The 27,201-nt window shown below is 30.7% G+C and overlaps 2 protein-coding genes, 1 long non-coding RNA gene and 1 other non-coding gene across 4 annotated transcripts; 2 read left to right on the top strand and 2 right to left on the bottom strand.

The window, feature by feature from the left end:
- The first annotated feature begins 198 nt into the window (after positions 1–198).
- Positions 199–2,537, top strand: LOC103504059 (uncharacterized). Its single transcript, XR_007819287.1, has 5 exons — positions 199–1,572; positions 1,647–1,778; positions 1,848–1,916; positions 2,012–2,069; positions 2,256–2,537. It is a non-coding gene; the product is annotated as an uncharacterized LOC103504059 (long non-coding RNA).
- Positions 2,538–3,866: 1,329 nt separating this feature from the next.
- LOC103504058 (uncharacterized) lies at positions 3,867–7,571 on the top strand. Its single transcript, XM_008468491.3, has 3 exons — positions 3,867–4,208; positions 5,874–6,157; positions 7,096–7,571. Exons 1-3 carry the CDS (start codon positions 3,959–3,961, stop codon positions 7,408–7,410), a joined length of 849 nt encoding a protein of 282 aa, XP_008466713.2. The 5' UTR covers positions 3,867–3,958; the 3' UTR covers positions 7,411–7,571.
- A 484-nt stretch (positions 7,572–8,055) lies between these two features.
- Positions 8,056–8,127, bottom strand: TRNAQ-UUG (transfer RNA glutamine (anticodon UUG)). Its single transcript has one exon. It is a non-coding gene; the product is annotated as a tRNA-Gln (tRNA).
- A 1,027-nt stretch (positions 8,128–9,154) lies between these two features.
- LOC103504057 (filament-like plant protein 3) lies at positions 9,155–13,887 on the bottom strand. The gene is made up of 5 exons (XM_008468489.3): positions 13,509–13,887; positions 12,734–12,887; positions 11,611–11,833; positions 9,964–11,447; positions 9,155–9,694 (listed from the first exon to the last, which is right to left on the bottom strand). Exons 2-5 carry the CDS (start codon positions 12,842–12,844, stop codon positions 9,287–9,289), a joined length of 2,226 nt encoding a protein of 741 aa, XP_008466711.2. The 5' UTR covers positions 12,845–12,887; positions 13,509–13,887; the 3' UTR covers positions 9,155–9,286.
- Positions 13,888–27,201: the final 13,314 nt, after the last annotated feature.

A 27,201-nucleotide genomic window follows, 5' to 3' on the forward strand; every position in this document is an offset into this window, starting at 1 on the left:
GTAGATGCATGTTAACTTCTAAATCGTTTAGATGCATGTAAAGTATGATCCTTTAAATTTCGCTACTGCATGTCTCTAGTTTTTTATTCCATTAGCATAGTCACTAAACATATTAACATTCGCAATCATTTTATACGTGAATTGGTTGAGACAAACGTGATTACTCTTGAGCATGTGCGCAATCTTGTTCAACTTGCTGACATTCTCCCTAAACCTTTGGATGCTTTTGTTTTTGAAAATTTACAAGTCGGGCTTGGCATTTGTAAATTTAGTGCATAACAATTACATATTATTTATTTGTGTGCTCCTGGGCTCTCCTGTGGGATTATCTTATTTGTTTGGGCCTATTTTATGTTGCCCAACCCACACCGCAAAGATTTAAATTTGATTTTGTTTCTCTGATATTGGACCTAATTGTAGAATGAACAACAATGCAAACACTACATTTTTCACTATAGGTTCTTTCGATTGGAAACAGAGGACTAAAAAATTCTCGCTTTGGTTGAAGCTTTTTAAGTCTAGATATGAGAAATTCGAGAAGAATCACAAAAGTCCTTCTAGAGAATCGCATGGTCTAGTTTCGTCACCTTCATCGCTGTCATGGTTCTCAACGATCTTCCACGATCATCGGATTAAGCGACAATTAAGCCTTTCGCCAATTGATGAATCGCTCCATGTTTCCGAACGGAGGCATTACCAAGCGATTGAATGCGGAATGTCGTTAGTAAGAGTATTTTACTCGGATGAAGAATGTGAAGGTTTAGCAATTGATAGATGGAGCTGTGACCCTTTATTCGATGACAGTGATTAGATTGGTGGGTTTGACGGTGAAGGCTTGTTATGGCGTCAACAATGGCAGTGGTTGAAGTGTGGAATCGACGATGGCGGACGGCAAAAAATTGGAAGGCAAGGGTTTCAATTCAACCACATCGTAGCCCACTTCGTTCGACAACGGCGTGCTTTGCGTTTTTAGTAAAGAGGGAGAGAATGCTTAAGAGAAAATAAGTTTTTTTATTTAATTTTAATTAGGGTTTTTCCATTTGGAACTTTTTTTAATGACACAAAAAATTTGTTGTTAATTAACTACGTAAAAATTGTGTCAAAAAAATTAAATTGTGTCAATAGAATTATGTCGAGAAATAATCTGTATTTATTTTCAACAACACAATTTACCTTACCTCACCCATGTTTTTATTTTCAACGACACAATGTCTTGATTAGTAGTGTCATTAAAACCCATTTTTCTAGTAATAGAAGCAGGATATCGTAGATTTCACGAAGATGGTGTATTTTGTAAACAGCATTCAAATTTTGGTAAATCTTAACTAAATCGACTAAAATAATGCCAGATATATATACAAGCTGTCCCCCTAAAATAATGCCTAATATAGATTCAAGAATTTCTGCTTTGTTATATTTTAAACAATTTATTAAATAATACATTTTGTGTGTGTGTGTGCGTGCGTGCATGCATGTGTGTGTCATTGATTCAGTGTGCGAAGATGTGAATCATTGGTTCCAAAAAAACCATTAGCAAAGGAGGTTGAATATCTGTCAAGTTCTTCCAATGAGGTATTAATGTAAATTCTTTTCAATTACATAAAAGTTGTAAATGGTTATAACTTCTTGTTGAATACTTACAACAGAGACCAAAAGATCCAATGGTCGAGGGGTCGGGAAGCAAGCAGGAAAGTCCAAACACTTCAAGAAAGAAGAAGAGGAATGAACCTCCAAAGGAAGATACTGCTATGAACAAAAAACTGAAGATAAAGAGATTGGTAAAGTGTGCTATTAAAATTTATTTTCTAAGGAATAAAGTCAAAGTTTTTATGTTGGAATTTGTGTAGGTTTCAAAGAGGCAATTTATGAGAAGGAAACGTTAAGAAGAAGAAGAAGAAATAGAGAATAAAGAGAAGGTATGTTGTCTACATTATTGTAGTTCCATTCATAAAATGTACTATATTTAGTAAATTCATAATATAACCTTTACCCAACAAATTTGGCTGAACAGGATAATACTGAAAGTGAATAAGATAAACAAGAACAAGACGAAGATGAAGAAGGACAAGGTGAGATAAACGTGAATGAATAATGTAGTTTAGGAACGAAAGAAACAATTGAAACAAATGAAGAATCAATAGAGAATAGAAAGAGAAAAAGGATATGGAAAAGGGAAAAAAAGTAACAGTATATAACATCTGATAAATGTAAAAGTTATATCAAACTTTGCTATCAATTTTCTTTTTATAACATAGGTCAAGAGTGCTAACAAGGAAGAAAAGGCCAAAGAGGATAAAAGACGAAAAGGGAAAGCACCAATGACACAAGAAAAAGTTGAGGTGTATGTCATATAGTACTTAGTATGTATGAATTCTGTATACCTAGAATACAAAGTATGTGGTTGTTGTTTGATATCGAATACATTGTATTTGGGGGTAATTACACTGTATTTGTGAATCTGTTGTCTATGGTTTCATCCATATTCTAGAATATGTTGAATTTGATTGATGTGAATTAAAGTGTATTTGTGTATTATGTTTGGAGTGTTATGTGTTATAAAGTGGAATACTTTGAAGTGTAGTTAACTTGTAGATTTTGTTCCATTGTTTTGTTTCACTGACTGATAGTTTTGCATTACTCTGTACTTCAAAGTATTTATGAATATTTGTTGTCTATGATCGCTATATTCTGGAATATGTTGAATCTGATTGTGGTGAATTATAGTGTATTTGTATATTCCAATGGGATATCTTTTGATTTATTGTTTCTATAATTTAAAAGAATAATTAGATAAACAATTAAATAATTTATATTCACAATTATATCTATATGTAACATATAATTAAAAACGAAAAAATGCTATACTCTTTACATGTTTATTTCTTGGCAAAATTTCATAGATCATTTAAATGTGATTTTGATAACAGTGAAATATCTTCAATTAATATTGTTGTGCATACCACAATTGAAAAGTATAATGGTGTTGAGAATAAATTTTCCTAAGAATCAAAGTTCAAACGAACGAAAGAAGAACTGCGAAAACAAAACTTTGCGCCGATGAAAAAGCTCACCTGATCTGGAATCATTTTGATGAAGAAGATAGCCAACAAGAAGAAAATCCCTTTATTTGCGCCAAATGTATGAATACGTTGAAGAGTTCGAAAGGGACGAAGCTGGAAGCTCCAATCGTTTCACTTTCTACAACTAGTGGAAGACTTTGAAGGTTTGAAGAGGACAAAGGGTTTCAATAATATTGTTCGGTAGAATCTACGAAAGCGGAAGATAGGGAAGCTGAAATCTTTTCGATTTTAAAGAGTTTCAAGGGTTTCAAGAATATTGTTCGGTGACTCTCTTTCCCTCAACGTATGAATGCCTGGAATGTTTAAAAGTTTTGAAAGATGTGAAGAGATTGATAACGTTTGAATACCTGAATACGCACGATGTGAAGAAGATATGAATCGACTACATAAATTATATGGAACTTTGATGGTGATAGGTGTTAATTTTCGGATTTTTTTGGAAAATTGAGATTTTGATAGGTGTTAACTGTTAATTGTGTGTTGAGAGTTTGATTTAATTATAAAGTATTTTTGGTTTCTTAGATAAATATATTTAGGATTCAAGTTCTTCATTTAGATAGGGACATTTACGACATTGTTTCAGTAATTATTTTTCGATTTTGCTATTTTATCATTTTAAATAAAAATATGTCATTTATGTAAAATAAACGTTCTATTCTACTATTATTCTTCTCGGCCCTAAAATAAACCAGTAGAAAAGAAACGGGCCGAACAAACAGCCCAACCTTCGGAATCGCTTGAGGCCCAATACGCATGTGTTATCGCGTCACCGTTTACCGGGGGGACCGGTAGCCCGTCTCCTCTCTCCGGTCTCTTCACAGAATCGTCGTCTCTCTCCAGCAGATACAGAACACACGATTTAGCTCCACACCGACTCCATGGCGGGGAGAACACTGTTGAAGGAGAAGAGCAGGGCAGGAAGCTTCTTCTCCGCCACATTACTGCTTTGGTCAGTTTCTCTTTGGTTCGAAATTCTATTCGACCGACGCTTCCGGCTGCTCTACGTTGTTTTCGGAGCTCTGTTCTACCAGTCCGCCAATTCCTCCATTAGAGTTCTTGTTTCTAAGGATCCTCTTTTAGTCAACACCTCCGTTTCTCTCCTTCACTCCATTGTCACCTCTGCTTCAGGTTCTATGCTTCTCTTTTACTATCTCGTTGTTTATTTTTCTCTTTTTCTTCTTCTTTTTTTAATTCTATTTATAACTCCGCTTGTTGTTTTTAATTTTCATTATATATGACTGCCTTCCTTGCTCACTGTTTTGATTCTTTGTTTGGAAGTTACTTCTTCGCCTTGCTTAGGTTGAAGGTTTTACTGATTGAAATAATAGATTTTCTTTGCACTATAAAAAAGACTCAGGGTAGGTCTTGTTTCGTTTTTGCAAGTTATGTGTTGTAAATTCTGTGAATTATTAGTTATTGATGTGGTTTAGTGCGCATGCTGCAGTTGGTTGTTTGAGCCAATGAACCGAGCACAAGTAAATTATTTTGGACTGCTTTTCCTGTGCCAAGAATATCAAGACTCTGTCTCTCACTCCTTTTGTATTTACTACCTTTGTCAAATTATAGAATTGATCCCCAATTTTGAAGCTTTAGTTCTTGGCTTTTTAACAATTTTAGTTGCATATCTGAATTTTAGATTATGGTTCTATTTATTCCATTAGAATGTAGGGGCATATGTAGCAGTCACTCTTGAATTTATTTTTGAATGACTTAAGGTTATTTTGTGATATGATTTTAAAATAGCTCTCAAACATGTCTGGGTTTGCTACCTCATATGAATTCAGTTAAAATTCACTCAATGAACTAAAACTAAGCTAAATACAGTTTAAAATATAGAGATAGGAACTGATTTTTTTTTCTTTTTTTCTTTTTTTCTTTGAAGCTTTAAGATTAAATAAATGCCATGCTTTCTTCCTCTCTACTTTCTTATGTCTCGAACCCCTTTTTCCCCAGAGATTCTGTTTTCGTCAAGTTTAAAGAAATGTGGAAAAATAGACTGCCTTAATTGATAGGCAAGAAAAGAAAGGTTGCAAGTCGATAAACAGATGAAGTGTTGAGATAAAGGATGTTTTAGGAAAAGAAAGCTTCAGTTGTTTCCCATGTTAGTCTAGGAAAAGAAATCTTAGTAACATAGACAAGGGTCGTCCATATGACCTGTATGAAGATCTCTAACCCCACTATGTCGCTAAGATCAAACAAGTCAGTTGCATTTTACCATACTACGTAAACATTTCTTCCAAATCAAGGTAGGAAATTTTCAAGCCTCCCCTGTTTTTCATTCCCTATCAAGTTTGCTTGCCTTCTCTTCCTTATTTCTTTACCAATCTCTGCATTCTATGCATTTCGATGCATAAATGAAGGAAAAAAGGTGATACTATTTGGTTGATGGAGAGAACAGAAACATGGAAGATTTTGTATTCTAAAGATGCTTTGCTAAAATATTCCGAACTATTATGCGAGGAAAGGTTGTCTGTCGACCCAGAAAATGTCTCAAACTCGTTAACGATGTTAGAGATTTTCTCTTGGCCCCATTAGCAACTTCTTTGTATTGTTGAAGGTTGAGGAAATGAGGTTCAAAGCTTAAAGGTAAACTAACTATTTAATCGTAAGGTTTGAATAGATGTATTATCAATTCCTATTGTTCAAGATAGAGGAAGGCTACTTGATTGGCCTTGGTTATCACATGATTTTAACCTGAAGTGCTTTGTTGGCTCACCAATTTCTGAGTGTCAATAGTTTATCCTATTGTTTGGGCCATCTAGTTAAGTCATCTTTGCAATGATTTAATTGCAGTACTGTTTGTTTTGGTGAACCGGTGGCTGAGTTATGATTCCAGTTCAGAGGGGATGTTTGAGCATTCACAATTGTTTGGAGGAACATGGCCATGGGCTTATGCAGCTTTGTGCTTCTCATGTGGATATTTTGCATACGATCAGTGGGATATGCTGCGATACGGACTATATAGTGGTTGGATTCCTGCGATCCTGGTTCATCATCTGGTTCTTCTCATTTGCTTTACACTTGCTTTGTATAGGAATGTCACCATCAATTATCTCATTCTCACTCTCGTTTGCGAGGTATGCTTTAGTTTATTCTTGCAAAATGTGCCTTGTGAATATGCTGCTTTCTTTCTTCATGTTTGTGGTTCTTTCTGGATTTAAGCATTTCTTTTACTATGACAGTCTCCTTTGATGACTTCGACACAGGCACAAATATGATGTCTCCAACTATTTAAAGATGGTTTCAGATTTAAGTTGTTTTACAAAGGAACGTAATAGATTGGTACCTTATCTAGTGCTTTAGGCTTGAACAGTCCATCTTAATCTCTTGTGGCACCCAGTTTCCTTTTCTGATCACTTTCTCAATGCACTTTCTCTCACTAAGTTCTCTTCGTATTCACCCTTTCACATTGATCTACTCCCTTAGACCATTGCTATTGCTTTACTCTTAGTTACTCATTCCCTTACCTTATTTAACCCTAAATTTTCAATATTTCATCTGGTACATTTGTGTATTTCAAACAATATCTTTGAAATTTCATGAACTAATTACACAAACCTCGAGAATCATTGACTAAACTTATAATTTAACCCTAGTCTATTTCGACACACTCTCTCTTACTATGTCTCTCAGACGCACACCATCTCTCACTTGTTTTTTCTTTTTTTATTTTTTGATCTTGTGATGTGCACACATACGGAACATGCCTTTCAGGTGGGAAATTAAACACCTTAGTTAGCAAATGATAGAGAGTGAACTTGTACTTTCTATGCTCATATTGAAGGACCTTGTTAAATCATCGATTGACTCATGTCTTAGCTTAAGCTTTTGGATCGATCAATGATTTGATATGGTGTAGAAGGTCATATGTTCAAACCCTTTCAATGTTATTTCCTTACCAGATTTATTCTTAGAACAACCATACTCTATTAGAATCAAACCAAGTTTTTGGGTCATTTTTTACTTCCACCTTTTAATATGCAAAATTAAGACAAGAATTGTTCTGATGTTCCAGATGCATTCTATCTTCCTCCATGTAAGGCGATTGCGAAGGATGGCTGGTGTTCGTGATGCCAAGAGCATTATCGTGAAAGTTGAATGGATTCTCAACTGGCTAACATTTGTTTTCGCAAGGTTTGTTCCACACATTCTCATTACTGTCAAGCTCATCATAGATGCTTCCAAGTTCGATAAAGGCGTAGAGCTGCCACTTGCATTGTCTGGGATGACTGGCATGAACCTGCTGAATGCTTTGCTTGGTATTGATCTTTTAAACGCTGTAAGGAAAGAGAGTAATTACAAGAAAACTGATGACACTCATCATGAATGAAGGAGGACTAACTTTGGTGGAATTGTATTTTGTTCTGTTTATTATATATTTTGTAGAGAGAATGAATAGAAGACTATTCAAGAGAAAATCATTTTAAAGACGGAAGAGAAATTTGTATAATATCAGTCTAATATTTAGTTGAAGAAACTTTGTACTATTAATATTGATTTTAATATAGTTCTTAGGCTTTTAATATTTTTAGACAAAAAAAAAATAGAATCTATTTTTTTTTTTTTAATCTAGAAATCTGAAAGTATTGTAGTTTTTACTTTTGGTTCAATTTATGTTGAGTTTACTAACTACTTTTCCTAATTTTTGGTCTATTATGTCAGGATCAATTTTCTCCCGAACAATCATGTCAAGCATTAAGGTCTATTAAATAATTCCAACTCCTATGAGATTTCTCTTTAGATATGTACATATATGGCCTACTCTTAATGAGAGTTAACATATCTTTTTTTCTAATTTAAAATCTAATGTGATTACCATAAGGTTTGCAGCTTAAGAGGAGTCGAGTAAATTAATGGGAATGTAATTTGTGACAAAACAAAACATGTTTAGGTATTGGTTGCGAGGTTATGAAAGTTTTAATACATTGAACTACGGTAATCGAGAACCTCGGGTTTTGATTATTAAAACACAAAAAGGTCCTACCGGGAGTCGAACCCAGGTCGCTGGATTCAAAGTCCAGAGTGCTAACCACTACACCATAGAACCTCTGCCGTGTATCGTTTTAACATTATAGTTGTATAACTAAATTACATATTCTTCACGCGTGTAAGAATTATGTCATGATTTCTTGTTAGCTATTTTGGTAGGATTTTGAGTGACTGATTTTATAACATAATTTCACCTTTATTCTAAACCAAACATGTCCAAATACTCAAGTCACAAATGAAAACTAACTTTAGTTCATTTTTGTTTTTGAACTTTTAAAAAGTGATTATTTTGGTTCCTTCAATTTTAAAGGATAAAAAATGTTGCTTTTTAAAAATTTAATTATCAAAATGAACTTTAATTGAAAGCACCAACGAAAATAAACTTTTTGAAAATATATGGATCAAAATAAATCAAATTTAAAAATATAACGACCAAAATGAATCAAAGTCAAAAAGTATAAATAACGTGAACCTTTATTTTATTTTAATTATTGGCTAGCGGGAGTGGATTGTGGCCAATAAAGTATCCTTGTTTAGACCAAAAAGTTTAGGAGTCCCATGCAAAATATATCAATTTTATGTCTTATTAACTCTAAAAAACGTACAAAATTTGCTCCTTGTTCCACAAACACCCCTAAACATTGCCGTGATCGATATCAAAAGCATTTAGTACCCAGTACAATTATAAAATTTTCCTTTCCTTTTTCTGAGAAGAGTATCACTGCTCAGCTCCCTGCTTGGTTTAATGGTAAGAGTATTTGTTAAATTTTCACTTGCATCGTTCAGTCTTAAAGGTTTTCTAAACTTATAAATAAATACACAGAATTTTGTTTGAAAAAATAAGTAGCAACAAATCAACCTCTTCACATTATGACGAATCATGCAACAATGATAAATGATCATCACAGTCATAAAGTAAACTCAAGCTTTTTGAAAGTTTAGGTGGGAACGAAAACGAAAAAAAATGGCAAAACATTTCCCAGGAAGAAAAAAAGGGGGGAAAATAAAAATAAAAAAGCCAGAGGGTAAACAAAATTACTCCGGCTATTTTGTAGCAGACTATAATTCTACAAAATCCATCCACGTGAAGATTTAAAACACTAATCTACTATTAAACAGCATTTAATCAGCAAATTCAAGATGCACAAGAACTAAGCTGTTTTACAGTCAAATTTGTGTACTGTACCATCATCTTTAGACACCATATGCATCCCTGACTATATTTCTAGTTTTATCCCACTCTTGGTTCGTGAGAAAAACTTTGCAAAACCATTTCGGTTTTTTTCAGAATTGACAACATGACTTGTTATCATAGATGATGAAGTTGAAGAAGATGATGAAGGGGGCGAGTCGTCTCCATTCTTACTCATTAATGGTTCAGAATTGTCATCAACTACTTTAGTAAAGTCTGAATCTCTTTTGGGTGAAAGTGTTCCGTACGGATGCTTGCATTGCTCCTCACCATCTATAGTGATGTTTAGAGATTCACTGGCTGTGAACTCCGGTAGATGTGTCGTATCGATAAGAAAATCTTCAAGTGCAGCTAGAGATTTAAGTTGATTCCCAAGAGATGCAATTGTCTTTTGACACTCAGCAAGTTTCCCAGCAGCTACTGCTAGATCCTCCTGCAATATTAACACCCCAACAATTAGTAGTTTTCAACTTCATGAAATTATGCATTTCAATTAGACACGATTTTTAAAAGCCCAAATACCAATTAAACATAAGCTTAAAACTCAAGGACCTACTGGACATTTTTTTAAGGTCAAAGATCAAATAGACATCAACTTGGAAGTTCGGGACTAAGCTCATAAAGCAACATGATAATTATTATATCAGACAGCAAATACAAACATAGTGTCTTTTAAGGAAGGCAAGGTATGAGCTCTTTTACCTGCTTTATCTTCAACTCATTTTTGGAGATTTCACTTTGTGATAGCTTTTCATCCTGTTTCAATCTTGAAAGCTCCTCTTCCAGTACCTGACACTTGACAGTCAATGCCATTGCTGAAGCCCTCTCTTTTTGAATATCAGATTCCAACATCTCAACTTTCGCAGACATGGTCAGAGATTCTGCTTCCATGCTGATAAGTTGAGACTCAATTCTTAACTTTGATTCATTTCCAACGGTGAGTTCATTCTGTAACTTTTCCAGTTTCATTTGTGTTTCCTTGAGTTGAAATTGTGAAAGCTCAACAGAGTTCTGACTTCGGGATAGAGCAGTCTCCAGTTCATCTTTCTGTGTCTCCAACTTCATTAATTTCTCTCCCATTTCAACTTTCTCTTCTTCCATCTTCACCAACTCTTGCCCCAATTTGTATTGTTCGGTCTCCATTTTTGCCAACATTTGATTCGCTTCATCTCTCTCTATTTCCATCATCTCCAGCCTCTCTTCCAATTCATCCTTTTCCACTTCCATTTGTTTCAGCTTCTCTTCCAATTCAATCTTCGCTTCCTCCATCTCACCCAGCTTCTCCTCCATTAGAGATCTCTCATGCCGCAAGGCCTCAAGCTCCGCTCTTAGTGCATTTTCTTCTGCAGTAGAACGAGGGAAAGCTTCTGATTCTTGACGACTCTTTCCAGTATCAGTTTCAGGTAACGAAGCAAGCCTTTCCATCTCAAGAAAATCATCCATGAGATCAAGTTCAAGAGAAGACGGAAGATTACTGCTAACGGGCTTTTCATTCCCAAGCTGATTGAGTTCTGCAAGTAAGGTTGATGCCCGTGGATGTGAGCAACTAGGCTCGCCTTTGTTTCGTTCGGTTCTTATTTCAATATCCACTGCACTAAGCTGCTCCCCATTATCTGATTGAGTGTCGGTAAGTGACTCGATAGAGATCGTCGAAGCAGCTATGGATTTGTGATCTACCAATGATGGTTTGCATGACATAAACTTTAACCTGCGACACTCAGCCTCGAGCTTGGCCATTTTCTTTATGCTCTCAAGATGCTGCTTACTGGCTGTTTCAGCTGTTTGTGTACTCAAATCCCTCTCAATAGTCCTCGTTTCTAATTCCCTATATTGAGCATGAAGCTCATGCCTGAGGGCTGCATTCTCTCTTTTCAATAACTCAAGCCTCTTGCCAATGCTAGGATCAACTTTAGGAGATTCGCATTTGGCAGTATCTGCTTTGCTCTGGAGTGCTAGGAGCTGCCTCTCAAGATCCACCTTGGTGGACTCCCAATCTCGGGTTTTTTCCTCCACCGCGTCATGAATCTTCTGCTCCTGCTCCTCCCTTGCCTGCCTAAGCTGCCTAACACATTCTTTTAGGGCCCCATCAAGGTGGCTCACTCGATTTTCCAAGGCAGACTTTTGCTGAACTGTAGTCCCAAGCTGCTGTTTTAGATGTGTAACTTCATTTTCCGCCTTTTCCCATCCTAAACTTACATTAGAATAATCAGAATTCAGTTAGATCTTGAAAAAAGAAGTGCCATAAACTTAACTCGATAAAACCGTTTAGTTCATTCATCAGATTCCATTTTGCATAAGAGAATGTCTGTGGAGGTACAACATGAACAAATTTTATTTGTCCAATTCTACCTGCGATAGCTTCTTCCGCAACTTTAGCATGCTGCTTTACCAAGTCTTCTTTGGCCTTCACATTTACAAGAGCAGCTGATAACCTCTCGGATAGACTTTTCACACTATCGTTGATCTCTTCTTGTTTTGGCAAATCATCATCAATGTCTTCTTCCTTACATATCGCTTTTGACGTTACTTCTGGAGACTGAGTCTCATGATTGGGAGATGACTTGGCTGCATCCTGTATATCAATAATGACGGGTGTCAAGCCAAATCTTCAAATGCATAGCACAGTGTGAAGTGTACAGTATACATATAAAATAATGTCTGTTTTTCAACAGGGAATGTCTCTCATCACTACTTAAACAGATACGTGAGTCTATGATATGTAACAGATAAATTTAAGATCAGTTAACTGTCACCATAAGATACCAAAATCATCTATCAAACATGGGACTAAACTTCTCAATTTAAACAAATTTATCACTGAGCCAAACACCTTCAGTTTTAAATAACTATTGTATATAAGAAACAATCGGGTCTACATGACAACTAATCTAAGTATAATCAAAGTGATGACCGTGGCTCATAATAGTCAAGGAAAACGCTACGTCTACAAGAGAATTTAAAGATTTCTTTTGTCTTCTATAAGTAGCTTCATCAGAGAATTTCCCTAGTTCCCTGTCAGCTAAAGAACAAACAGAAACATTCTGATTCTTCTTCTGTTTACACAGATCAAAAGGGCGATCTAAGGTTCTTGAATTTCTTTTGTAACCAATAATCGAAATTCATAGAGCAACATAACAATATTCTTAACCATGCCAAAACAATTACAGCTAGTCTAATTTGACGTCAGAGAAGAAATTCAATCAGTCAAATCCAATGAAACAGAATACATATTCCAACTTGATGACAACTGCTCATATTAAAAGCTTGTACATGCTCTTTTCACCTCAATAAATACAGAACTATTTCAACTTTATTTTCATCCCCAAGAGTTTGGAACATACAATCACCCGGGAGACCGTGCTTAATAAAAAGAATGAATCTCCCAAAAAAAAAAAAACAACCCTTATTCTATTTTACATAATACCATTTGGGTGATGTTCGAAATTGATCTTTTAAGGATTCATTTGTGTACCTGCTCGTCGGAAAATCTCTCTGAATACGATGACATTGAACCAGAACTTTCAGTTTCTCCAGGACTCTTATCAGATGACTTCCTCTTCCATGGCCATTTTCTTCTTTCCATCTTAACTTCTTATTTCCAATCAGTCCAATGGTCAAAGCACCATCTAGCAGACATACATACACAGTTATTTAGAAACCCATTATGAATCCAAACAAAAGAAAATATATTGTAATCGCTTGTAGCTTATACAAGAATTTCAAGCAAAGTAGCAAAAAGAAAAAGAGAGAAAGAGAGGAGCGATATTCACATCCTATCTAACAACACTAAAGTTTTTAGATGGAAAGATGACTTGGGCTACCATTCTCACAACTTTGCTTCAAATCCACCCCAAGATCATCCCACCCGACAACTACTAAATGGCAAAAAAGGGTTTCTGCTAACCAAAAAACCCATCAATTTTCAAATATATATAGTAGGTGAAAGCTTCAGATTCCATCAACGGTTTAGAAAAAGAAGAACCCATCACAGAACACAAGAAGAAAAATAGCAAAATCCTTCAAACATTGATGAAATAGTGGATATTATGAATAGAAGTCGGAATAAAAGCGACCCATCAACAAGCCCACAAAGAAGGAAGAAGAGAAATGGGGGAAAATCAACAGAAACCCCCTCATTTCCGAGGTGGGTCAAGAGGATAATAATAACAATTCAAGGTTACAACAGAGTTTACATAAGAAATTAATAGAAATCATGAGAATGAAGAAGACCCAGATGGGAATTTTACCTTTGACCAGAAGGGAGAACAAAAAAAACACAAAAAAATGAGAGACTGAACAGGAATCTGCAGTGCAAAACAAAAAAATGGAATCCCAGGGAGGAGGGGGTTTGGTTTTAAGAACTGAAGAAGAAACTAAAAGAACAGCTTAGCTCTGCAAGAATCTGCGGAATGTCTGAAGAAATGGAGAAAAACAAACAAGGAATAGCAGATAATGAAGAAAATTTTAATTTGTTCTTCCACTTCTTTTCACAATGGTAGCTTTCGAAATATTGGAAAAAAAAAAAAAAGAAAAAAAAAAGCTAAGGAAGAGAGAGAGAGAGAGCATGTGATTGGGGCATACGATAGTGTGAAATTCAAGAATGGGGCCTCAAAAGAAATTGTAGTCAGCTTTTTTGGTTTATTTTTTTTATGTATTTATAATAATATAAATAGAATTTTGAAAGAAAATTTTAAAAAATAAAAAAAAAAAGAGAGACAAAATTGTATTTGTTTTTGTTTTTATATAATTTGAAATATAGGTGCCGATATTCCCGCCCATGAGTGAGAATCTGGTGTTTCCCAATTGTTCTCTTTTGGCATTTTTCTTTCTCATTATTACTGTTTATACAATTAAAATCAAACCAAACAAAATCTCATTTTCAATTTTCTTTCTTTTAAATTCTTTCTACATTTGTCATTCTATCCAATCAATTTGGTTTCTTATGTTCTTTTTCTTTTAATACTCTTTTGTTTTCTCTTTTATCACACTTCCTATACCAAAAAATACAAAAATATTATATGATTTGATTGAGTGTTTGAACTCGAAAATCCCAGTAATATATTAGTTAATATTTTCAACTACTAACATGTAACTATCTTGAATAGCCTAGAAATAGTGGAAAACAAAGTAAAAGGACAAGGGTTATATGTACAATTTATGATAGTCATCTACCTAAGGTTTAATATCCTAATGGGTCGTTTGAATTGAACAAATTGGGATGAAAATAACATTGCTAGGAACAAATTTATGCCACAAAATATAATACATAGGAATAAGATGTCTGAAAATTAATTATAATTGTGTTTGGTTGTGCAGATAATGTAATAAACTTTTCCTAAGAATAAGTAATGCGTATGTTTGGTGTTGCATGGGAATGAGACAAGATTTCACCCAAGCAAATGTTATTTTTTTTAAAAAAAAATCCTACAATTTTGTGCAATTATAAAACATAAAACTAATAAATATTTTTATTTGTTGGCCTTAGTTGATCTTAAATCATAAATTTTATGCAACTACTAAAAGTAACCTTAGATGATTTAAAATTAAGATGCTTAGCAAGCCCTAAAATGCTAGCTCAAAATAAAGAGTAGACATAACTTGATAAGGGCACAAAACACATATATATAATTGTCAAAAAGTCTCCTACAATGATATTTCCATAGTTTAAGAATGAATGTGTTGTTGGAGAACCTCCACTGTGAATTCATATCTTTCTATCATGTGAAAGATTAAAGAAACAGTCAATAATCTACAACATAAATGAAAATATTTTCTTCTGCTTGGAGGGGAAAATGAAAAAGAAGAGAAAGATATACATTATAATATAATAATAATGGAGAAGAATCGGAATGAGAAAGATAAAGCATTAGAGTCCAAATAGAGAAGAATTGGAATGAGGAAGATAAGCATTAGACTCCAAATCTTAATTAAAAAAAAAAAATGATAAGAACTGAACCCTCCTTCGTCTTCTCCCCTTCACCCACAAACCAACGTTCCTCTTCTTCTTCCATCTTCATCACTGCACTCAAAATTTCCACCATGTGATCACACACAAACAACTTAATTCTAACTTCTTCTCTAATTCCAATCCCAATATTTCTTAAAAAAGTCAAAACTTTAACTTATTTTTTAAAAAAACGTGTAAAAAACTATAGAGTTTATATACTTAGTTTTAGAAAATTATTAAACTATAAATCAAATTATTATAAATGGAACCAAAATTGTTATGTATACTAATGAAAAAATTTTAAATATAGCAAAAAAAAAAACCAAATATTTATAAAATATAATAAAGTTTTATTCAAATTCAATATTTTCAACGATTTTATTATTTACAATAATTTTCCATACTTAAATTAATAAATAATTGAAAGAGAAATATCTATTATAAATTGATGTGCAGGAACTGAATTTTGAGGACTAAATAGAAGTTGAGTACCAAAAGTGATTTTTTATTAATTATTCAAGGGGCATTCCTAAGAAAAACTTGATCCTTTTTTTATAATTATTTTAATTTGGATGTGTTGGTTTGATGTGGATAAAGTAGAAAAATTATGGTTGGTTCTTTCTTTCTTTCTTTCTTTCTTTTGGGAGTTGATTGAAAATTTCATGAAAGGATATTTTTGAGCTGTTAGATCATTAATGCCTAAAGTATGGTTTACATGCAAAAAAGTGGTTTTCAATATAAAAAAAGTGAAAATTGTAATATTTGGGTATAAAAAAACTCCCACATCCAATAATGGACCATTTCTCTCTTAGTCTAATAATAATTGTGGGGGGAGGATTTGAGCATTATACGTTGTTCATAGTAAAATTCGTCTGAGAAAAACTTTTCATGTGATATGTTTATATTGCACAATGTAAATCCAATTGTATAACTGACGTTTGATGGTAATTTTACTTTTCATGTATATTCTTTTAATATAGGTTTGTTTCCTCCACCGTTTTTTTCTCCTTTTAAAAAAATTTCATAAATATAACAAAATATCGAAATATTTACGGTCGTATAACAAAATAAAAATGTCCATGAAACCGATCATTTTTTATTAAGATTTCATGTTTGGCCTTCCTTTTCATCATATTTCTTTCTCTTCTTCTACAAATTTTCAAGATGATAGATGTTAGGTACATTGAACAAAAATCATTTGGTTACTGGTATACAACCAAATCTAACAAATATAAAATATCTTAAAAAAAATCATTGGAATATTGATACGTACATTTGGATAGCAAAATCTAAACGATCATCTAAAATTTGGGTATCCAGATGTAAACGACCGTGTCGTCAAATCTAAACGATCATGTAACAAATAATCTTTAAACAATAGTGGGATATTGGTGCATGAGCCAAATCTAAACGATAACAGAATCTACCCAAATCTAAACCATCATTTACCAAATAATCTTGAAAAAAATTGTTAAATATTAGTACACAATACCAAATATAAACAATTGTGTAGTCAAATCTAAACTAAGTGCGCAAATGGCCATTTAATCCGTTGACTAGGACATTTTTTTGTATTTTTCATTATGGATCTCTCGGTTTTCTTTGTTTTCGAAATTATTCTTTTCGTTTTGTTATATTTTTTTAAAAAAATAATCCCTATTTTTATATAAACATTTGAAGTCATATCAAATTTTAAAACAAAAACAAATTTTAATAAGAGTTTTTTTTCTGTGATTTATTTTATTTAATTGTATTATTTTTATTTTTATCTTTTAAAATTAAGAACATTTTTTCTCAAATTTTTACAATAATACACACTACAATCCACATATGTGTAGAGTAAAATATTTGAATTATTAGTTAAATTCTTAAATAGAAAATGAATAAACTGTTTATTTTAATCTATAAAGTATATTTTTGGATAATTTTTATTTTAGATCATGTTTGATGGCAATTTTATTTCAGTTAAAATTCACACTTGGTCATGAATTTTTATATTGATATTGATGATGATTTAGTCCCTAACTTTAAAAGTTAGCATTAATATTTAACAAAAATTAAAAGTGGTTGCCATTTAGGTTGGTTGGTTCAAAATTGAGCTATTCAAATCAAAGAAATAAAACAACAAATTTGAATGAATTTGGAGATAAGTTTGCAAAAATGGTTTTTCACAAGATGGCTTTCAAATCTTTTTGTTGGCAGGATAGGTTTAAGTTTTCTTGCAACCTTAAATTTTGAAAAAAAGTGAGTTTGACTAGGGATTGGAAACCATAAGTTTTAAAGTTTCTTTAGCTTTGTTTTAATGGTTTAAAAAAATTAGGTAAGAAAATTAACACTGATGAATATAAAATCTATATTATTTAATTTCTTAATTTTTTGCTTTTAATTAATAAAGTCGATTTTATCCTATAAAAGAAGACGATCCATGAATATTTTGGTTTTGTTCAATATATAATTAGCCTCGGCCCTATTTTTATGGGTTGTCGTGAACCAAAGTAGCTAAACTCATAAATCCAAGTTTGGGGTGAGTAGCCAATGTTACACGCTACCAATACCATTCTTTGATCACACAATAGGTTTCTTCTAATTTCATTGTTGCTAATCTTAGTGAAGTTAGAAAGTTAGATTAGGATTTCAATCAAAATGAACCGAAAGAACATTCGTAAGAATTAGCATCACTAGTGAAAAGATATACGAACATATAAATATGAACACTACCAACATAAAAATTTAAGGACAATGGTTTTGAGTTAGGAACCAAATTATTATTTTAAAAAAGATACAAGGATCAAATATGATTTTTAACCTTTTATTTTTAATGTATATGTTTGGGATGTGTGATTTTTTCCTCCTAATTTTAGGACGGTTTTTACTCATTTTATATAAACATCAGAATTCGAATTAAATTTCAAAACCAAAACAGTTTTTTTCCCTATGAAAAAGTTAGTTTTCAAATGTTGGGTTTTGATTTTAAAAACATCATTAAAAGTTATATAATAACATAGACAAAATATTCAAACTTTGTCAATTTTCAATCAAACATCTCATGCCTTCATATTTGTGTGTTTGCAATCGTGTTGAGGAATAATTTGATGAGGTTTTTACAATGAGAATTGATATGTATTTAAGAAGTATAGGGAAAAACCTCCCACTTCTACGTAAAAACAAATATACAAATAACATAAAAACTAAAATAAAACTAGAAATGCAAGAATTAACATAGAAAAGTTTTAAAAATTTAAAAATACTCTCTCTCAAAATTTGCGATAACTCACAAATTTCTTTCACTTTGAGACTAAATAATACAAAATGAAGTTAATTGAATTTAGCACACTAAGATTAAATGTTTTATAACTAACTAGTTAGAACCAAAGCATAGACTACTTTTAGGATACTTAAAGTTCATGACTTTTCAAAAGTTTTAAATACCTAATAATTGCATTAATATTAATATTATTATTATTATTATTATATAATTGCATTATTATTATTATTATTATAGGGGCATTTTAATTACAAATTTAAAAATTAAAAAAAAAAATAGGAGAGTTCAAAATATGATTTTATGGAATTCTAAAAAATAAAACAAAACCACAAAATATTTATACTGTATAAAATAATTTCGAAAATGGAAAAAAAATTCAGAGATCTATAATGAAAAATATAAAAAAAAAAAAATATCCTTGTCAACCAGTGATTAATTGGCACTGACGCGTGTACGATCTTGTACAAAAATCGTAGCTAAATATAATGTATTTTTTTTCAATATTTTTGTATACAATCGTTTAGATTTGGATAGTCAAATCTTAGTTAAAAACTAAATGACTTTTTTAAAATTATTTCGTTTGGATTTGACTATTTTTTATACATGATCGCGTACCAATATTCAACAATTCTTTTCATGATATTTTATATTTGATATACTGATCAACTAAATAATAGTTTGAAAAATATTTTATATTTGGTACACACAAATTTGAACCAAATAACATTTAAAAAAATAAAAAACATGAAAAAAGAAGACGAGAAAAATAGGATGGAGAGGAAAAGAAAAATTGCGGAAAAAATAAGATTAAAAGAAATGGCAAACCTAATTTTAATATTGTGTTATATTTATGAAAATGTTCCATAAAATTGTATATACAAACAAAGGTTATCAATTTCTTAATAAAATAAGTAGGAAAGAAAAGAACGTATCACCAAGATGTTTTATTATATATATACAATATATTTACTTCTTTTCTAAAATAAATATTTTTATTTGAATATGTGAGAAAATTGAGTTAAATAATTTCCGTTATTTGAATTCGAATTATTTTCAACTCCATCTTAATTTTTTTTTTAAAAAAATAATTATTATGGAAGAGCGGGCAGGAGGAGCGTGTAAATACTGCCCGTTGAAAGAGAAAATTTAGGTTACGGTCACCTCGTAAATCAACGACTACAATTAATTAGACAGCTGAATCCAATTCAAATTTTTGAAAAACCCAAACAAAAACTCAATTTGGTTAATTCAAATTTAAAAAATTAGTTTCCAAAATTGATTTTTAAATAAAGAAAGAGTAACAGAATCTTTTTTATTTCCTCTTTAATGCTAAAATTGAATTTATTGCTGCATTGAAGTTTATAGTATAGCTTGAATAATTGGGTATTTCATTAATTTTGTTTTCTTTTTATAAAACTTGAGATTTGAACAATTAAAGGTAATCCATCCCGCGTGCTCTTTTCTTTTGCTCCCTTCTTTTAGGAGTATTTTTAAATAATATAGTTTTTTTTTAAAAAAAAAATAATGATAAAAATAGGATAATTCGTAAAAGTATAATAAAAATAAGGTGGGTGGCCAAACTATTGTAAAAAATAGGATTATTTGTGTAAATGAGAGAAGTTGTGTATGCTATACACGATTTTCTTTAATCACGTCAGCCTTACCCAGTTTTGACTAAAGAAAGTTCATAATAAAAAAAATATTATGATTTGAATACGTAATTAGATACATAATCTAAATTAGAAATAAAAATTTTTTAGTCAATATTATGGTTTAAATATATAATTCAAAGTAGATATGGAAATTTTTTTAATTAATATTATGGTTTAAATAAGTAATCCAAATTAATAATAAAAAAATTTAGTCATACCTAGTTAAATACATCATCTAAATTAAAAATTGAAATTTTTTGGTAATCAACAAATTTAAATCCAAATCATAATCATAGTTGAATCTAAATCATAAGTGAATATTACCATTTTATTTGAAAGGGAGGTATTTGCATCTATAAGACCTCCCTTTCCTTTCGACGACAAAAACCCACCACTCCATGCCACTCTAAGCTCCCGTCTTCTGCCTCAGTTTCAACGAGGAAGGATCAAGCCACAGCTAGTGGCTTTAATTTTGAGAAAAATGGAAATCCCCTTTTATCCCTAAATCCATCTATCTTCGAGTATGGAAAGGATACGATCATTGCCATTGTTGACAAGAAGCTATAAGATTTGGTCCATTGGATAATGAGTTCAATTTTGGAGAGTATTTTGATTTCTTAGATGAAGTTGTGTACTGAGTACATGATTTCATACATCTATTCTACACGTGACCTAAGTCGTGTAACGGGTACACGATTTCCGTCAGAAGTCGTGGATCGGATCCACAACTCTAATTAGATTTTGGCTCGTACACATGTATTCGGTCCACGATTTAGCAAAGTAGGTACATGACTTCACTATCCTATATTTGTCATTAGTGTCTCGTCTACCTAGTTTTATCAATATTTTTTAAAAAATATATTTTAAGAAAAACTTCTTCTTTTACCTTATAATTGCATTATTTTATATTTTAACAATAACCCCACGTCCATTTTAATTGTTTTTCTTTTAATGTAATAAGTGTATTCTTTTTTTTTTTTTTTTTTTAGTTTTATTTGTTAGAGAATTTGAAAACACACATTTAAAAACGAGAGATTCAATTAAAATACAATTATATTTTATATTTTCATACGTGGATTTGAGTGCAGATTCAGAAAATTGAATTTCAATTTAAATGAATATTTACAGGTGTTGGATATATGCTTATAGCTCATTAAACTAGTTTTACTCCTCGACTCAAATTTAATTAAAAGTAAAGTATTATTAATTTATTTATGAATGTAGTTTATGTTTTAAAAAGTTAAGCTAAATTACAAATTTAGTCCCTGTAGTTCTAAGAAAGCAATGTTTTAGTGTTTATAGTTTGATAAAATCTCATATATAGTCTTTACCGTTTAAAAAACTTGATAAATAATCCCCTAAAAAACGAGGTTATCTTTTAACCAAATGTACTAAATTCTAATTATAAATTACAGAGTTTAACTAAATTTTATCTTTTCAAAATAATTGGCACAAAATTTTAATTTAATCTCGAAAATATATATAGATATTATTTTGTAATATTTTATAATTTATAACATACACATTATATTAAAAAATGAATTGAGTTTATAATATTACATGTTGACTTTTTAAATGTTTTAAATGTATTTAATTCTGCGTTTTAAAATGTAAAAATCAAATTTTAAATACGATAAAAACATAAAAGAAAAAATTGTTTCTAGAATTTGTATTGATTGGATCACAGAATTCGAAAACAATTGTTCACACGAGATTTCAGGAGAAATTTAATTCGTGGAATCGAACTTTGTATTGATTTATGTATTGTGGATACAATCTCTAATATTTACTCCTTTGATTCTTTCTCTCGAATACGAAAAATAAAATTTAGAACTTCGTGGTCTTCGATCTTCAAGAAGTTGTAATTAGAAGTCAATTCGAGCTTCAATCTTCTGGAATTCAAGGAAAGTTTGATCTTCCAAGTCTTCGATCTTTCAGAAGGATGATTTCGAGGTTGATGATAACTTGCACGTCTTGAGAGTCTTTAGAAGTTTTTGTCTTCAATTCTTCAGAGTTTCGATTATTCTTTTCAATCAAAAGCCCTCCCCAAATGAATGGTAGATGTCTCTATTTATAGAGAAATTTTATGGACTTTAAGTGGGCTTGGGCCTGTTTGTTTGTTAGGCTTGGGCCTATCTGTCTGTTGGACTTAGGCTTGGCCCATTTGCTTATTGGGCTTGGGCTTGAGTCCACCTGACACTCTGGGCTTGGGCCCATTTGCTTGTTGGGTTCGTGTCCGGGGCCAATTGTTTGACGGGCTTGGTCCATTATTTTTTGCTCTAATTTATATTTAGGGCTTAATTAGATCAGGTACAAGAAAGCTTAATTATCCAAACCCAATCAAATTATGATTATCACAATATTTATTGTGATGACGTGGCGGAATTTAATTGGCCAAAATTTATTGCTCAACAACAGTTTTTAAGAACAGAATTCAAGTTGTTTGCCAAATACATTACGTAGAAGTCGATAAATCTAAAAACATAAAACATAATCTAGATTCTCTATCAAATATATGTAAACTTCTAATCTTGAAATTGATAGTACTAACTTTATTCAAATTAAATTATACGCAATATGACATTATAAATGTTTAAACTTTTCTTTAGTAGTTCCAATTCCGTTGACTTAATATTGTGGTTTTGTTATGTTTAACCTTAGAAGTAGCAGGTTGGGACTCCGTCACTAAGTTCGTTGCCCTTTTCTCTATGAAATGTTTTGCCTATTTACAATTTTACAATAATTTTTCTAGAAAAATTCAAATTTGTATTCCAAAGTTGAATCAATTAAATTTGGAAAAATGAAATACGGAAAACCAAATATAATATTAAAATAATAAAATATAATATACAAATAAAATAAAATAAATAATAAATAAACAAAAATGAAGAAAATATAAAAAATTCCAAAACTTCCACGGTCTCTTATTTGTATGGAAATTTAGTCAACATTTTTCTTACAAAGATCACCAAATGCATGGTCTAACGGCCTAAGAGTTAATGTGCATATATATATATATATATTAAACAATTTAATATATACTTACCTTTTATTTTTATTTAATAAATTAGTTTATATAGTTGCTTTATTTTAGTAGGTGAAATTTTCAAAAACATAACAAACAAGTAAAATATTTACAATCATGTAACAAAATCCATGAAGTTAACCATTTTTTAAATATTTTAGGTTGCCCTTCCATCTTTTTTCTCCTCTTCAGTGTGATTTCTTTCCATCGTCTTTCTTATTTTTTTTTAAATGGTTATTTGGTTCAACATCATGTATCAAATATAAAAGATCTATTTTTCTTCAAACTTTTATTTGGTTGTTCAAGATCGTGTAGACTTTAAAAAAATGTTGTTTAGATTTGGGTAGCCAAATCAACGATCCTGTACAAAAAATAGCAATCGTGTATAAAGAATCTTGAAAAAAATCATTTAGGTTGAGATAGCCAAATCTCCAATCTAAATGATCGTGTAAAAAAATAAACAATCGTGTAGATAAATCTAAATGATCATGTACTAAAAGAATTAAAAAAAATTGTTTAGCCAAATATAAACAATCGTGTACCAAAGAATCTTGAAAAATAAACGATTGTGTACCAAATAATCTTAAAAAATAAATAATCGTGTAAACTAAACGATTGTGTACCAAAAGAATTTTGAAAAAAAATAGTTTAGCTAAATTTAAACAATTGTGTACCAAATTTTGAAAAAAAAAAATCGTTTAGATTCAGCTACTTAAATCTAAACGATTGTGTACCCAAATTTAAACGATCGATCGTGTAACCAAATTGAACGATGGAATTGAGAAAATAAATCATTTAGATTTGGCTATCTAAATCTAAACGACCAAATCTAAATGGTCGTGTATCAAACAATAACTAAATTTAAACGATCGTATACCAAATATATTATGCTCGTTGTTGACGACATGGTTGGCGAGGAATTTTTGGTATTTTCCCATAGTGGGTCTGTGGGCAATTTTCGTTTTCAAAATTGTTCAATACAATATAAATATTTTTCCATTTTGTTATATTTTTAAAAAAATCATTTTTAGTAATGTACTTGAGAAAAAAAATAGTAAAATAAAGAAGTTCCAAAGCTATTTAGAAAAATATGGTTTATGTATATGAGAGGTTCTTGAGAACGACCCGTCCTATTAAATTTATAAAAAAAAATGTTAGGACATGTTTTGAAGGATCTTTTATTAAATTAATGTTGTTTCGAAAACTTATTAACAAAATAATGCATTTTGAAAATATTTAAAAAAAAATTAAAGAGATTGAGTTTTGAATGCTTAATCACTGTCTAAAAAAAGAAAGATTTAGAAAAATCTCCTAGTTTAGACATGCTTTTTCACTAATGTCTTAAGATTTCATTTATTATCTTAATTAAGATTTCGTATTTTTTAGAACCATTTTAACCTTAAATATAATTGATTTTGGAAAATATATAATAAACAGGGGTCTTTTAAAAAATATAACAAAATGGTAAAATATTTATACTGTATAGAACAATTCCGAAAACAGAAAAAGTCCATAGGCCCACTGTGGAAAATACCAAAAATGCCCTGTCAATTATTTCATCAACAACGCGTGCGTAATATATTTGGTACACGATCGTTTAGATTTGATTATAATTTATTTTTTCAATTCTATCGTTTAATTTGGTTAACGTTTTTTTTTTCAAAATTTGGTACACGATCGTTTAGATTTATCTACACGATGATTTGTTTTTTTACACGATCGTTACATTTGGCTACTCCAATCTAAATATTTTTTTTTCAAAATTCTTTAACACGATCTTTTAAAATTTGCTATTTTTTGTCCACGGTCATTTAGATTTGGTTGCTCAAATTAACCAAATTTAAACGACGTAAAAAAGAAGATGAAAAGAATATTCTTTATGCACGATCTTTTACATTTTGCTGTTTTTTGTACACGGTCGTTTAGATTTGGTTATTCAAGTTTAAACGACGTAAAAAAAGAAGAGAAAAAGAAGAAATACATGGAAAAAAATTGAAGCAAAAAAAGAGAGAAGGAGAAAGACGACGAAAGAAATCGCAGCGAAAAGGAGAAGAAAGACGGAAAGACAAATCTGGAGTATTTAAAAAATGACTAACTTCATGGGCTTTGCGTGCCATAAATTGTTTGGTGTTTTGTTACATTTATGAAAATTACCCTAATAAATATTACATTAATTATATCATACCAAATTTATTATATATTTTATCACTTCTATAATTATTATAATAAATAATCCACAATTATATTTACATTTATTATTATGATATCATTTATTGTAGATTTACTTTTAATATGGTATTAAATTGAAGCTAATATGATAATATTGTATTTTATAATTTCTAAAAATTCACTTTTATTCAATCTCATCCTCAACTTAATATCAAATTTTCACAAACCTACTTTCTGACGTCGTCTACCGTTACAATTTTCTTCGATCAATTTTTTCGTTTGGTATTCCGATTTTGTTCTTCCCTTTTCCATCTCCTTCAAGTATATCCACTAAGTCTGAAATTTTTTCTGTTCATATTTCTTTATCCTTTCTATTTATATAAATTTTGCCATATATATTTCATGTTTATTTCTCCCTAAAGTGTCTGTAAAATAAAAGTTCTTCAATATTCCGGTCTATCTTTTTCATTTTTTTGTTTCTTAAATGTTCCGTGAACAATATATATTATTATATACCACTATATAATCAAATTCTCTTCTGTGATATATTAGATATATACATCTGCATATTTTTAATAATACATAAGTTGTGACACATGTATAGTAATATAGTATATATATAATATATAATGAACATATTTTTTAAGTTTCTGAACTCTGGACCATTTATTTCCTTTTTAGGATTAATGGTGCACCTTGTAAACGTATAACATAAAAAATATCATTAAGCATCAAACATCACACACATAATATATAATTAAGTAGCAGACATATAAAATTATATATATATTATAATATTTATTAAATATCATTAAACATTAAACATCACACACAAAATATTATTTTTAAGCAGCAGCACATAATATATTATATATTATAGGAGTCTTTTAAAAAATATAACAAAGCGACAAAATATTTATACTGTATAGAACAATTTCGAAAACGGAAAAAACCCACAAGCCCATCGTGGAAAATACCATGTCAACCACGCTGTTAACAATGCGTGCGTAATATATTTGGTACACGATCGTTTAGATTTGACTATTATTTGATACACGATTGTTTAGATTCAGTCGTTTAGATTTGGCTACAATTTATTTTTTCAATTCTATCATTTAATTTTGTTACACTATCGTTTAATTTGGTTACATTTAAATTTGGTTATACGATCGTTTAGATTTGGACCCAAATTTAAACAATTTTTTTAAATGTGGTACATGATCGTTTAGATTTGACTCAAATTTTGGTATATGATCGTTTAGATTTGGCTAAACAATTTTTTTTAATTCTTTTGGTACACAATCGTTTAGATTTGTCTACACAATGATTTATTTTTTTACACGATCGTTTACATTTGACTACTCCAATATAAATTATTCTTTTCAAGATTCTTTATACACAATCTTTTAAATTTTGCTATTTTTTGTACACGGTCGTTTAGATTAGGTTACTTAAATTTAAACGACGTAGAAATAGAAGAGGAAAAGAAGATTCTTTATACACGATCTTTTAGATTTTACTATTTTTTTATACATGGTCGTTTAGATTTGGTTACCCATATTTAAATGACGTAAAAAAAGAAGAGGAAAAGAAAAAAGACATGGAAAGAAATCGCAGCAGAAAAAAAGAAGGAGGAAGATGATGAAAGAAATCGCAGCGAGGAGGAGAAGAAAGACGGAAGGAAAAATCTTGAATATTTAAAAAATGACTAACTTCATATGCTTTGTTACATGGGTCGTAAATAATTTGGTGTTTTGTTACATTTATGAAAATTACCCTATATTATACAATATATATAAAATATCATTAACAATACCTTTTCCTAATTGTATTGATATAAATTTGTACTTTCACATAATGTAAAATTTGTTACAAAATTAAA

This window comes from Cucumis melo, chromosome 3 (assembly GCF_025177605.1).
Source record: "Cucumis melo cultivar AY chromosome 3, USDA_Cmelo_AY_1.0, whole genome shotgun sequence".
Taxonomy (NCBI): Eukaryota; Viridiplantae; Streptophyta; class Magnoliopsida; order Cucurbitales; family Cucurbitaceae; genus Cucumis; species Cucumis melo.